General features: G+C 34.1%; 1 protein-coding gene across 1 annotated transcript in view; it reads left to right on the forward strand.

The window, feature by feature from the left end:
* Nucleotides 1-14,244, forward strand: part of LOC149780851 (uncharacterized) — a 172,607-nt gene that overhangs the window by 41,216 nt on the left and 117,147 nt on the right. The window contains exons 6-7 of the mRNA XM_089937935.1: nucleotides 2,810-2,938; nucleotides 8,690-8,856. Coding sequence (XP_089794061.1) covers nucleotides 2,810-2,938; nucleotides 8,690-8,856 — 296 coding nt within the window. The remainder of the gene's footprint in view (nucleotides 1-2,809; nucleotides 2,939-8,689; nucleotides 8,857-14,244) is intronic.

Raw genomic sequence — 14,244 nt, forward strand, 5'->3', positions numbered from 1 at the left:
TAATGAAAACCATAACAATTTACATTTTTTATACGTTGATATATCCTTCTTTCGCAGTTATTTTCTCAAGACTAATAGTTCGTGTATAACACAAGTTAAGAAAGTTACAACAAGAATTCGATAAAAAAATTATAACACGAGTTCAGTACATCAGCTGATCTGTAATGCTGACTATTTTAGACTAGAACAGTTTTCAAAAAATAATGGAACATAGTATATTAATGTATTCAGAGGAACTTAAAGCAATAATTACATTAGCTATCATGAAGATAAAAGAGTGCAATTAATGCATGTGGAATATTTATTCATATTTGGGTCTAAATATCGTACAATATTCAGATTAATTAACATGCCCAATGACGTTTTTTTTGTTTCATTTTCTTTTTGGTGGGAGTGGAAGGGTTCTCACAGCTTTAAACAATCAAAAAGTATTTCCTCATGTACATATTTTGTTCTTGCTTTGTCTAATCAAATATAGCCATGCATTCATTCAGCCTAATATTAAATTATATACATTCCTCGCTGGTTTTCTCAAAACTTGAAACATCAGATATCGGACGGTACATGCAGTAACTTTCAGCATGATTTTTCCTTGCTTATGTTGACACATTGTAATAAGTCTCAAATTTGCTGGGGTCTGTAGACAACATTTCTGATTGCCACCAGCAAATTCATCTGGAACAGCCCTCTTAAAATTAGTTTAATTCTATTTAACTTTCCTTGCATCAAATATGTAAGTTTAAAAAATCCAATTATTTAACAGATTCCGTCTTATTACTTTGGTTCTTCTTTTGAATTAATATTGATCCACGTGACCGGATGTAAAATTGCAGACAGTATGGTTTAAAAAAGAGACTGTTTGTAAGAACATGCTCTTCAAATCAGTAACAAATGGATACTTACAAATATTCATATTTGATGTCTTTATCTGTCATTCTTTCTATCTTCGCACCATTATATACTCGTTTTTAACTAGAAGTATGTTTATGTAATATATGCATGCGAACACAAATTTCATGCAAGTATTAACATAGCCATGCACCAGATGAAATGAAACAGACAGAGAGACATACAGACAGACAGGGAGATAGCAGAGAGTCACAAATGTCCTATACATGCATCGTGTGTCTAACATCAGTATTTCTCCAAATTGTATACTTTAAAAGTTCCAACCATTCAAGGAAATAAAATTAAAATAATCATCAAGGAAACTTGTACGTGTGCCTGTCTGTTCAAGCGTGGATGACATTTGTGCATTGACAAAAAAATATATCATTCCTAGATATAACTCAGGTTATTTCATGAAAAATATAAAGAACATTAATAGAAATGCAACTGTCTAAATCAATAATAAAGGAATGTGCAATGATTACAGCTGTAAAAAATCTACATATTTTCATTATTCTTCAAGCGAGATAAATTGCAATAACAATCTTTTTACACAGCGGTACAATTTTGCACAATCTGCACAATCAAATAATACAAACTAGAGCATGGGGTAGTACTGGAAAGATAATGAAGTCCTGAAATGGGCAGATAACATTTATTTGAAAGCTGGGAACTGCGCAAAATAGTGAGAGAAAAAAAAAGATGTAAAAACAATTGATCAAATATTGATAGAATTTCTTTCTAAGATAGCTAGATCTTGCTTGCAGAATGTGAGTTGTCTGTCACATTTTCTTTATCTGTATCTGCCATCTTTATTGATTGAACTATCTGGAAGTGAGTTGCACTGAGATGCCCTCTGGTGTTTTCAAGGGGAGATAATAGCTGTGAAATGGTCTATTGCAGTGCAGTAGAGTAGATATTATTGGGATTATCTATTCTAGCATGAACTGTCTTTGTAGCTGATGGATGGGAATGGTCAGTTTTGTTTATGTTTAATAATATGTGGTCCAATTTTTTGAGAAGTTACAACTAATGTGAGATAGTAATGAATTAAATCTGAGACTGCCAGAAAGACTCTGTTTTCAGTGAATAGTTTATGACAGGTTTTGATAGTTGCCAGTTAATAACTGCATATTCTTGTACTTCCTTGCAAAAATTACACTGAAAATCAAATATGAAATATCGGCTGTAATTTTAAGAAGTACTACTTCATTTTCAAAAAGGCAAACAAATGGTACAGTCTACTGACTGGTTATGGCATTCTTTTTCAGAGGCACATCTAATGAACTAGTTAAATCCTAGTTCATGCAGAGAACTTTAAGAACACATAAAAAGAATAATAAAATGAAGCAGAAGAATTATAATGCCCAATAAGATTAGGAAATTACATATATGTCACCTATGTTCATAGTAATTGATGATGTTTATGATGATGATGATGATGATGAAGATTATTATTATTATTAATATTATTATTAAGATTTTAACTTTTTGCATGTAACTTAATCATACATTTTGATTTCCTTGCAAAGCTGTACTGCCTCCTGTAGCATTTGTTAAATAAGAAGAAAAAAAGAAAAATAAGAAAAATATTGTATTAAGGGTTTTACTCCAAAACTTTTTGAGTAGTCTGTATATGAAACAGAATGTTTAAAACAGTATAAGCCAACTTGTCACTTTGTAGATTTATTTGTAAATTTTACCACAACAACAACAATAATAATAATAATAATAATAATAGTAATAATGATAATAATAAAAGTCAGCAGTAGCAATTCACAGTAAAATAAAGCATCCTCTTGATCATAAGGCACATGTTAGAAGTGACTTTTTGGGAACATAATTACCATTCCCTTTCTAGATCTGGTAGGAAACACTACTCGTTTATATTGTATGAATTCTGCATTTTTCTCTCTCTCAGATATTGGAAGAGAATGGTGGTATTACAATTGGATCAAGTTCTGGATCAGATGAGCAGGGTTTTTACAGACACCAGCAGACAGATCTGCTGGAATTTATCAAGCAGGCCAACCAAGCTGGACTTACACAGGTACAGTGGTACCTCATTCGTACAATCTCATCTTTTGTTGAGCCCATGTTATAGAACGGGTCGGCAGCTTACAGCATGCATGCCACAGGGTGTCACGTCAAAAGTTTTGTGTGCATGTGAAGGGCAGCCAAAAATCTTGATTTTAAGTGCTACTCTGTTACTGGAGACACTCACTTGTTCATTTTGTAATTAATCCGGCAAAAAGTTTACTGCCATTTAAAATATGTTGTTGACCCCCGTTATAGAAAAAGCCAGTGTTATTGAAAAAGCACATGTTATAAAAAAAAGTCCATGTTGTAGTATAAGCAAGGCATAGCAGTCACATTTCTAACTGGTAGCTGCATTTGTGTTGTTATTGTTCGGCCCTGAGTGGCTGAGTGGTCTAAAGCGCTCTCCATTATGGATCACTGCCATCTCACCTCTGTCTGCGTGGGTTCGAGTCTCGGATTTGGCTAATGTGGGTATGTGAGAAAGCTTGCTGGTAGCTTCTCATGGGTCATTGTTCTTCCTGGGGTTTTCCCAGGTTCTTCCTCCACCATTAATACTGGCTGCCATGTATAGCCTATCGTGTGCTGAAAAATGGCGTTATAGCCGACAACAACAACAACAACAACATTTGTACTGTTGCCCTCCATAGTTTTATGAGTGGCAACTGTGTTATTGTTGCCCTCAGTAGTTTGTAAGTGACAGCCGTATTGTTGTTGCCCTCAATAGTTTTGTAAGCTGCAGTGTGTTGTTGTTGTCCTCAATATTTTTGTAAGTGGCAGCTGTGTTGTTGCCCTCAGTAGTTTTGTAAGTGGCAGCTGTGTTGTTGTTGCCCTAAATAGTTTTGTTAAAATGTTTGATAAGAGTATATCATGTTTTCTTAATAACTTGATCAATTCTGTTCACATATGTGATGTCTCACCATTTAAGCAAAGATGGTTCTTTAAAACATTTATTCACTTCTTTGACCTTATCAAGATCACAATGTTTACAGCAAAGTTTATGGTATGGGCTTTTCTTCTTGCTGTATTGTTTTTATTTGAAGAAACTAGCAATAGTAATGTCTTGAGGTAAATTAAAAAAGTTGTAATACTGAAGTTTTTGTTTATACACATATTGTAAACAATATGTAAGCATGGATGTATGGATGGAGTCAGGCTTGATGTATGTTTTTGAGGTCACTTTCTCAGTTGGACAAGTTTTCACAAAACCTACATGCCCAGACCAATTGTCTTGGCCTATTAAGGGTCAAGAGGAAAAGGTTAGAAAATGTAGCAAAATTTACTACAATTAGATTGAATTAATAATACAGGTAGTCTCACTTATTTGTCTGTAAACCTTACAAAATGAATACAACAAGTTCAAATATGTGCCAAGAAAGATGGATCTAAATTAACATACATTTCAAAACAGACAAAACATTTTTTGATTATAAATGATTGTAAAAATAGCAACAGAAAACGATTGTCATATGGAAACATAAAGGTATAAAAAAACATAACAAAATAGGATTAAAGGATTATAATAAAATGTTAATTTATCTTTTAGTATAAATTATTGAATAGACTAGTCAGTAATCTTTATCATTCTATATAAATTTTTGAATAGAACAGTAAAATCCTCATCATTCTGAATAAATTATTGAACAGACTAGTCGGTAATCCTCATCATTCTGTATACATTATTGAAAGAACAGTTTGTAATCCTCAACATTCTGCATAAATTGTTGAATAGAACAGTCTGTAATCCTCATCATTCTGTATAAATTATTGAATAGTACAGTCTATAATCCTCATCATTCTGTATAAATTATTGAATAGAACAGTCTGTAATCCTCATCATTCTGTATAAATTATTGAAAGAACAGTCTGTAATCCTCATCATTCTGTATAAATTATTGAATAGAACAGTCTGTAATCCTCATCATTCTGTATAAATTATTGAAAGAACAGTCTGTAATCCTCATCATTCTGTATACATTATTGAAAGAACAGTCTGTAATCCTCATCATTCTGTATAAATTGTTCAATAGAACAGTCTGTAATCCTCATCATTCTGTATACATTATTGAAAGAACAGTCTGTAATCCTCATCATTCTGTATAAATTGTTCAATAGAACAGCCTGTAATCCTCATCATTCTGTATACATTATTGAAAGAACAGTTTGTAATCCTCAACATTCTGCATAAATTATTGAATAGTACAGTCTGTAATCCTCATCATTCTGTAAAAATTATTGAATAGAACAGTCTGTAATCCTCATCATTTTGTATAAATTATTGAACAGAACAGTCTTGTAATCCTCATCATTCTGTATACATCATTGAAAGAACAGTCTGTAATCCTCAACATTCTGTATAAATTGTTGAAAAGAACCGTCTGTAATCCTCATTCTATATAAATTATTGAATAGAACAGTTTGTAATCCTCATCATTCTGTATAAATTATTCAATAGAACAGTCCATAATCCTCAACATTTTGTATAAATTATTGAATAGTACAGTCTGTAATCCTCATCATTTTGTATAAATTATTGAAAGAACAGTCTGTAATCCTCATCATTCTGTATACATCATTGAAAGAACAGTCTGTAATCCTCATCATTCTGTATAAAATATTGAATAGAACAGTGTAATCATCATTTTGTATAAATTATTAAACAGAACAGTCTGTAATCCTCTGTATACATTATTGAAAGAACAGTCTGTAATCCTCAACATTCTGTATAAATTATTGAATAGAACTGTCTTATCCTCATTCTGTATAAATTATTGAATAGGACAGTCTGTAATCCTCATCATTCTGTATAAATTATTGAATAGAACAGTCTGTAATCCTCATTTTGTATAAATTATTGAACAGAATAGTCTGTAATCCTCGTCATTCTGTATACATTATTGAAAGAACAGTTTGTAATCCTCAACATTCTGCATAAATTATTGAATAGAACAGTCTGTAATCCTCATCATTCTGTATAAATTATTGAATAGTACAGTCTATAATCCTCATCATTCTGTGTAAATTATTGAATAGAACAGTCTGTAATCATCATTCTGTATAAAGTATTGAATGGAACAGTCTGTAATCCTGATCATTCTGTATAAATTATTGAACAGATTCTGGAGAATCAGACAGTTGTTATTGTCATGCCCTGGGGGTTTAATGGTGCATCACCACATCCTGGCTATATCATGCTAGGTAAAAAGCTTGCTATAAAAAATTTTAAACCAAAAGTACCTTGCCTGAACTGTCAGATAAAAGAAGCTAGACATTTCAGACCAAAAATACATTTCCTAAACTGTCAGACAAAGGAAGTTTGACTCCTCAGACCAAAGATACCTTTCCTAAACTGTCAGACAAAAAGTTAGACTCCTCAAACCAAAGATACTTTGCCTAAACTGTCAGACAAAAGAAGTTAGACTCCTCAGTCCAAACATATCTTGCCTAAACTGTCAGTCCAAGGAATTTAGACTCCTCAGACCAAAAATGCCATTTCATCTTGACCCTTAACTGTCAGACTAAGGAAGTTAGACTCCTCATACCAAAATTACCTTGCCTAAACTGTCAGACTAAGGAAGTTAGACTCCTCAGACCAAAGATACCTTGCCTAAACTGTCAGACTAAAGAAGTTAGACTCCTCAGTCCAAACATATCTTGCCTAACTGTCAGTCCAAGGAATTTAGACTCCTCAGACCAAAAATGCCATTTCATCTTGACTGTTAACTGTCAGACTAACAAAGTTAGACTCATCATACCAAAAATACCTTGCCTAAACTGTCAGACTAAGGAAGTTAGACTCCTCAGTCCAAACATATCTTGCCTAAACTGTCAGTCCAAGGAATTTAGACTCCTCAGACCAAAAATGCCATTTCATCTTGACCCTTAACTGTCAGACTAAGGAAGTTGGACTCCTCATACCAAAAATACCTTGCCTAAACTGTCAGACTAAGGAAGTTAGACTCATCATACCAAAAAGAATACCTTACCTAAACTGTCAGACTAAGGAAGTTAGACTCCTCAGATCAAAACTTAGTATGCATCATGAAACAAAAGATAAAAGTTAAAGACTATGGAAAAACTCCCCCAAAAGGTATCCAAAACAAAAAAGGTTAAAAAGGTAAACTCCAAAAACCATAAGATCCAAATATATAAATATAAAACTACACTTATTAAATGGCCAAGACCTTATTAGGTGGAATAGCATCACAGGATTCATCCCATGCTGCTTCTTACAACATGCAGAAGGAAGCATCTGGCCTATTCCACATTCCTTACTGAAGGATTCATTTGGCCAATTCTATATTCTCTACAGAAGAATGCATCTAGACTATTCTACATTTCCTACAGAAGGATGCATCTGGCCTATTCTACATTCCCTACCAAAGGATGCATCTGGCATATTCTAAATTCCTTACACAATGATGTGTCTAGCATATTTTATGTTCCCTTCAGAAGGATGCATCTGGCCTATTCAACATTCTCTACAGAAGGATGTATCTGGCCTATTCTACATTCCCTACCAAAGGATGCCTGTTCTATATTCCCTACAGAAGGATGCATGTGGCCTGTTATATATTTGCTACAGAAGGATGCATCTGGCTTATTCTGTATTTCCTACAGAAGGATGCATTTGGCCTATTATACAATCCCTACCAAAGAATGCTATATTCCCTACAGTAGGATGCATCTGGTCTATTTCTACATTCCTTACTGAAGGATGGATCTGGACTATTCTATATTCCTTACAGAAGCATGCATCTGGCCTAATCTGTATTCCCTTCAGAAGGATGCATCTGGCCTGTTCTACATTCCCAACTGAAGGATCCATCTGGACTAGTCAACATTCCCTACAAAAGGATGCATCTGGCCTATTCTACATTCCCTACCAAAGAATGCATCTGGCTTATTCTACATTCCTTACACAAGGATGCATCTAGCATATTCTGTGTTCCTTTCAGAAGGATGCATCTGGCCTATTCAACATTCCCTACAGAATGATGCATCTGACCTATTCTACATTCCACACAGAATGATGCATCTGGCCTATTCTACATTCCCATGTCGACAAATCTTAAATGCATGCAGTTTTTGTTTTCACCTTGCATCTATTCCAACTGTGCTTTAACTGGTTAAAATAAATATTAATATGGAATTTTACAAGGACCAACAATTGCGATATGACTGAAAAATTGTTAAAGCTACATTAAAAATCAAAATCACAAATCATACACACACAGTGAGCATGAAAAAAGACTAATTTATACGTGCAGCTAACATTGGCCCTTGGATTTGTCTTCGCCTTCTTGGGATTACAACCATATGTTCATTTACTGAGCATTAAAGGCAGAACTAAAACATGCAACTAAAATTGGTCCCTGCATCTGCTCTTATCTCCAGGACTTGAACTTAGAGTATAGATTTGATGGTGGACGGGTGTTACAAGTACTTAGTTTTTTTTTTAGTCAAATGCACAACAAATTCTTTCAAATTATACAATGTGCAGTAAGTAGATCAGTTGTGTGCTTGGCCTATTAATGAGGAAACTAGAAGTACCTTACCCACCCCACCTCAACCAGGTGCAAAGGAAGCCAGTTATTGTTGAACATAACAATTACATATCAATATGTTACAATTTAACTTACAAATTAATTATTGGCATATTTTTAAAGCAGTATTATAATGAAGAAAATGTTATTTTCAAATAACAGTAAGAAAAAATTGTTATAACATCTTTTATGAGAAACTTGACTTTTCTCTGTCAAAGTTACCTCAGCTGGAAGTAGCCATGTGCAACCAGTTTCATGTAAAAGAGGTTCAGCATCTGGGACATGGGAACATAGCCAGACTGCAGACAACAGCAGACAAGCCTGGCAAACACCCATCCAGAGACTTCACCATTTTTTATGAGGCAGCACAAGTACCTAATTCAGGGTAAGTTACAGAGTGGTGTGGCTTTGACAAGTCTTGCTAAAAATGAAAGGTTTTGAATTAAGGTTGTTTGCAGCTATATGCTTGTATTAAGCCTTTTCATGCTGTAGCCTAGTCAGACAGGCATTGGTGTAGAACTGGAAATTTGTTCAGTCATTTTTGTATCAGCAAGAGAGAATGCAGTGACATTGGTCAATCGGGCTTTAAATCAGAAGTTTTTCAGATACATTTTCAAAGTTATATACCAATTTAAAAAGCATACAATTTAAGTCATATATTTTTTATTGAAATTTTTCAGATGTAAAAGCTTCAGTTGAGGGTTAAGTAAACTTAAAAAACAAGCATTATGTTTGTTGTATAACTTACCTTAAGTGCAGTTTTTCTATCTGCAGTATTCATTATATGTAAGTGTATGAAATTTGGGGAATTTTATGCTTTTTAAGATGGTGAAAAATATAAAAAATTATATATCCAGAATGACAAAGGTTATTACAATTTTATTAGGGGGCCCTGAGTGGCTGTGTGGTCTAAAGCTCTCACTGTTCCGGATCACTGCCATCTCACCTCTGTCTGCATGGGTTCGAGTCTCAGGCTCGGCTAACGTGGGTACATGAGAAAGCCTGCTAGTAGCTTCTTATGGGTCGGTGGTTCTTTCCGTGGTTTTCCAGGGTTCTTCTTCCACCAAATATACTGGCCGCCATGTATAGCCTATCTTGTGCTGAAAAATGGTGTTAAACCCTACAACAACAACAACAACAATTTTATTAAATTTACTTGCATGAGAATTAGGGAGCTGGCAGAACATACACTTACTGGTAAGTCAACGAAACTCTTCATTTTGTTCAGCATTTCTATTCCTTACAAATTCTAATGTAAAAATATCAGATTTTTGTTGGGTCCATTTTAGTCCATTTCCAGGAATGCATGAAATTACATAATATTAGGCACACATCCAGTCTTGGTATATAAGCAAACTTTAGCTTGAAAACCAAGTTTTTATCACTATCAATAACCAATTGAAAAATACCAGTTGACTAGTTATCATCCACTCAGTTCATTTTGATGTAGTCAAGATAATGATTGTCACTACCTGAAATACCAATTTCTCCCACAAAATTATCTTCATTTTCATCAAAATTAGCATCCACCTTACTGCCATCAATTGCCACTTCAATATTATCCAGCATTTTGATCTCTGCACATTGAAATAAAATTTTCTTCTAACCATGTAACATGTTTCATCATTTCTGTTTATTTCATCAGAGTCTAGATCATGATCTGAACTGTTTAACACAAAATTCTTTATATTTTCATCGAAATTGGCATCCTCATATCTGCTATAACTTGATGCTTCATTACTATCTGGCATTTTGATCTCTGCAGGTTAGAACTAATGAATAAAATCAAATTTTAGTAACTGCTTATCATTAACTCATTTTGTTCATTTTGATTAAGTAGAGATAATTATCCCCACTGCCTAAAATGTTAATTTTCCACATCAGATTGTTTAAAATTTCAACTAATTCGGTAAGTACATCACTGCCATCACTTGCCTATTTAGTACTGACTGCCATGTTGATCTCCACAATTGTTTCTTTAAGCTCATTCTATTTCGATATGACTGAAAAATTGTTACAGCTACATTAAAAATCCAAATCACACACACGCACACATTCTGTGAAGTGGTAGATGGAATGTGGTGAACATACAACTGAAACTGTATCTAGTCTGAATATGTAAAACACCACTGGATTGTAGCCTGTCTGAAATGGGTTAAAAGTTTAATGGTACATCAGAACAACACAGGCTATTTGCTGCTAATTAAGAGCTGGGTTAAAAAATGTAATTTTTTGTGGTAAAAATGAGCAATTGCAACCATATGTTAGGAAGGTGAATGCTTCCAAATAAACTTAAACATGGAGTATTACAAATTAACGGGTAAAGATATAATTCTGTAAACGTTACATACAAAATAAAAGATACAGGTAAAAAAAAATTTAAATCTCTAAAATATAAGGTCAAAATGTTTGCTGGTGACTTCATTTTGCCACTCATAGTTGCCAAAACCATGAATTTAAAGATCTGATGAATGATGATCCGTCTGTGTAAATATGGCCTCTTCCTGAGTATATGAATTTAAGTACGAAGAAGTTTCTTTTGCAGAAGCAAACAATTGATACCAGTGAAAATAGGTGCTCTCTTCTGTCATGGAAATTTTCAACCTGGCAGATGTATGTTCATATTAAGTTGGCACATAATTTACTTATTCAAAATTAGCAAATAAACATTCCAAGCCGTTAGTTAATGTATATTTAGTCAAAATCATAGTGTAAATAGGTATAAATACATATTGGACAGACAGCATTCAGGTTAAATTAACTGTTATCATTGTTCTTGCAGCCTCTGTTTAGACATCTCATTTGCAAGCTCTTATATGAGTGAAACAAAATTTGTATGCATTGTTCCTGGCAGGCTGCCTCTCTTGACTGCCAGTTTTTGTAACCTATCACTACATACTAACTTCCCATAGAGCAGGGTTGTTCATCTAGTACAAGCCTAGATCTAGCTAATGATTGCCTAACCAAACACTGCTCTCGTGCTCTGAATAACTGGATTGGTGACCCTCGATCCTTGGAATGTACTTGAGTAAAGATCAGATTCATTATCATAGAAGTGCAAAGTCAGTGTGTTACCATGGCACTGTCTAGATTCCTTGAAAGGTTAAAAGCATACTGGCAGACTTGTGGGAAGAAAAGTAGTCATAGAAAAGATTAAAATTTATTTGATTATTCTGTCTCGATTCAAACTAGTCAACACATTGGATTATTATTTCCATGTGAACATGCATAAGAAGTGTAAAAAGAACAAAATATTAATAAATAATTGAATGAAAAACATAATTTCATTGCACTTTTTTAGTCAATCACAATGGAAAAAGTCTTTGAATGCAACAGTTTAATAATTGATTGGTTTTCATGGGAATAGGAACTTAATTACATATTATTTTGGATCATTTTAATATGCACTTATATTGGATATTGTTGGGTACACCACTCCCTCGATAACTCGCAAGCCCGCTTATAATGCGGTGTCAGGCGTGTAGCCCATTTTTTAAAACCCGAAAATCCCCAAAAAATGTCTTCCTATTTGTTGAACTTGAAGAAAATCGCGATCAAAATTGATAACGGAAATTTTGATGTATCGCTCATTTTATCGTTGAAAATGGTTGATAGGACCTGGAAATTTTAATCAACACTATTAAACATCAAATTTAAAAATAGCTCATACAATTTTTTTTACATTTTCTTTCCAAATGACATTCCTAGTACACCGCAATTAAAGATATATAAGGAAATTTCAATCAATGAAAATGTCACTTACGCCGAGTGGAGGCAGTACTTTATTAAATAAATACAAATTAAATTAAAAGAACGTATCCATTAAAATTTGTATTCTAGTTCCATCTTTTAGTTCCTTTTAAGTGTAATCATCATAAATGCAATGTGTCCTCTTGTAATTAAACGTAAAATGCGTCAATCTACCGTAACAGCCATGTCCGCGAGCGTTTCTCTGAGAACTTAATTAAGTGCTGACTGTGTTTTGATAACTGACTTGCGGAAGTATTTGTTATATTGTTGCACTGAATTAAAAGCTGGCCTCCTTTGTATTATCACATTACTTATGTCTTTTGAATTAAAAAAGGAGGTGGAATAAAAGAAAAGTTAAGACACAAAAACGGACTAACTTAAAAGGCTTCGGTCATATGTCAGGTGAACTCACTTCATTTGATCAATCAAACACTGTAATAAACGTTATTGTGTATGTAACAGAAACTACCTTAACCGACTCTTTCATAACTGATCAAAGATAACAAGGCAGCCAAGCGAAATGAATACTTCGTAAAATATAGAGCTTGATTTAACAGATATTGACCATTGTGGGCAAGCGATTTTCAGAGAATTCTTGAACTGGCATTTAGAGATATCCTCAGGGATGATAAGAAATTTCATTATTAATTCAATTGAAATCACGACATTAATATTGTACTAATTGAACAATAAAAAAAAATTGAATTTAGACGTAGACGTGTCACGAAATAAATGTCACTTGTTTTTAAAAAAAAAGGAATCTTGTTTGGTGGCGTGTCAACAGTTAGTATACTTCCCAAATTATGGACTTCCGATTTGGCAAGGTGCTACTAAACACCACTACGGGAACCAGACTCATCAAGAAAACATAAAGCGGTGATGTAATACACATATTTTTCGCGTACACGTGATGGTTGTTCAAACCAGCTGGCACGATCTTTCATATGTTGGATATCTTGAGAAAAAAAAATGTTATTTAAACAGAATAACGAACAGCTTAATTAGAAATTGTGCATTATTAAAAGTTATTATCAACGTGATTGTAAAATGAGGATTCAGTCATTAAACAGCCCAGTTCCCTAACGCTGCTCCCCCCTACAGTTTTCTCGATGTCAAAGCAATTTTTTTTTTTATTTTTGGAGGTCCCTCGGGAACTCGCACCTCGCTTATAGTGCGGTGTATGTTTGTGGACCCCGTTGTGTGCAAGTTATCGAGGGAGAGGTGTACTTATAATATGCTCAACTCTCATGGCCTTGGCATCAGTCCTCAATACCAGTCTCTGTAAATTGTTGACTACTCTAAATACATGGTTCCTTTGCTCCTGAGATATTAGGAAAAAAACTGAGGGAAATAACAGGTTTGTCCCTGACTGGAAAAAGCCTTCTAATTCAGCGAAGGCTGGGGAAAATAACAAGAAATTTTCAGCTGCTATGTGATTGCAGAAAATATAATGGGTTGATGTGCAGTAAAGCACCAAACAAAACCAAAACATGTACATGTATGTTGTTGTTGTAGGGTTTAATGCCATATTTTCAAATTAAAGTAGGCTATACATGGCAGCCAATATAAATGGTGGAGAAAGAATCTGGGAAAACCCCAGAAAGAACTACCAACCCATGAGAAGCTACTGGCAAGCTTTCTCACATACCCACATTGGCCAATTCCGAGACTCGAACCCACATAGACAGAGGTGAGATGTCAGTGATCCGTAACAGTGAGCTCTTTAGACCAATTGGTCACTCGGTGCCCCTGTATATGTATGTACAGTAGTCCCCCTCTTATAAGGCCACCCCTAATGCCTTATAAGAGGGGGATGACAAATGCGAATAGTAAATACATATGAAAAAAATCACATGCATGATGTGAAATAAATGTAAAACAAACTGTGTCATCATTTTCAAAAGAATGCTGTGAATAACCGTTGATATAGTTTTAAAACTGTCTTTATAATTATGTTACAGATCACATCATCTGTCACTTTGTTGGTAACAGTCTAAAAAACAAACCAGTCTTGTCACATTAA

Source organism: Sinohyriopsis cumingii, chromosome 16, assembly GCF_028554795.1.
Source record: "Sinohyriopsis cumingii isolate HCF-2022 chromosome 16, ASM2855479v2, whole genome shotgun sequence".
Lineage (NCBI taxonomy): Eukaryota > Metazoa > Mollusca > Bivalvia > Unionida > Unionidae > Sinohyriopsis > Sinohyriopsis cumingii.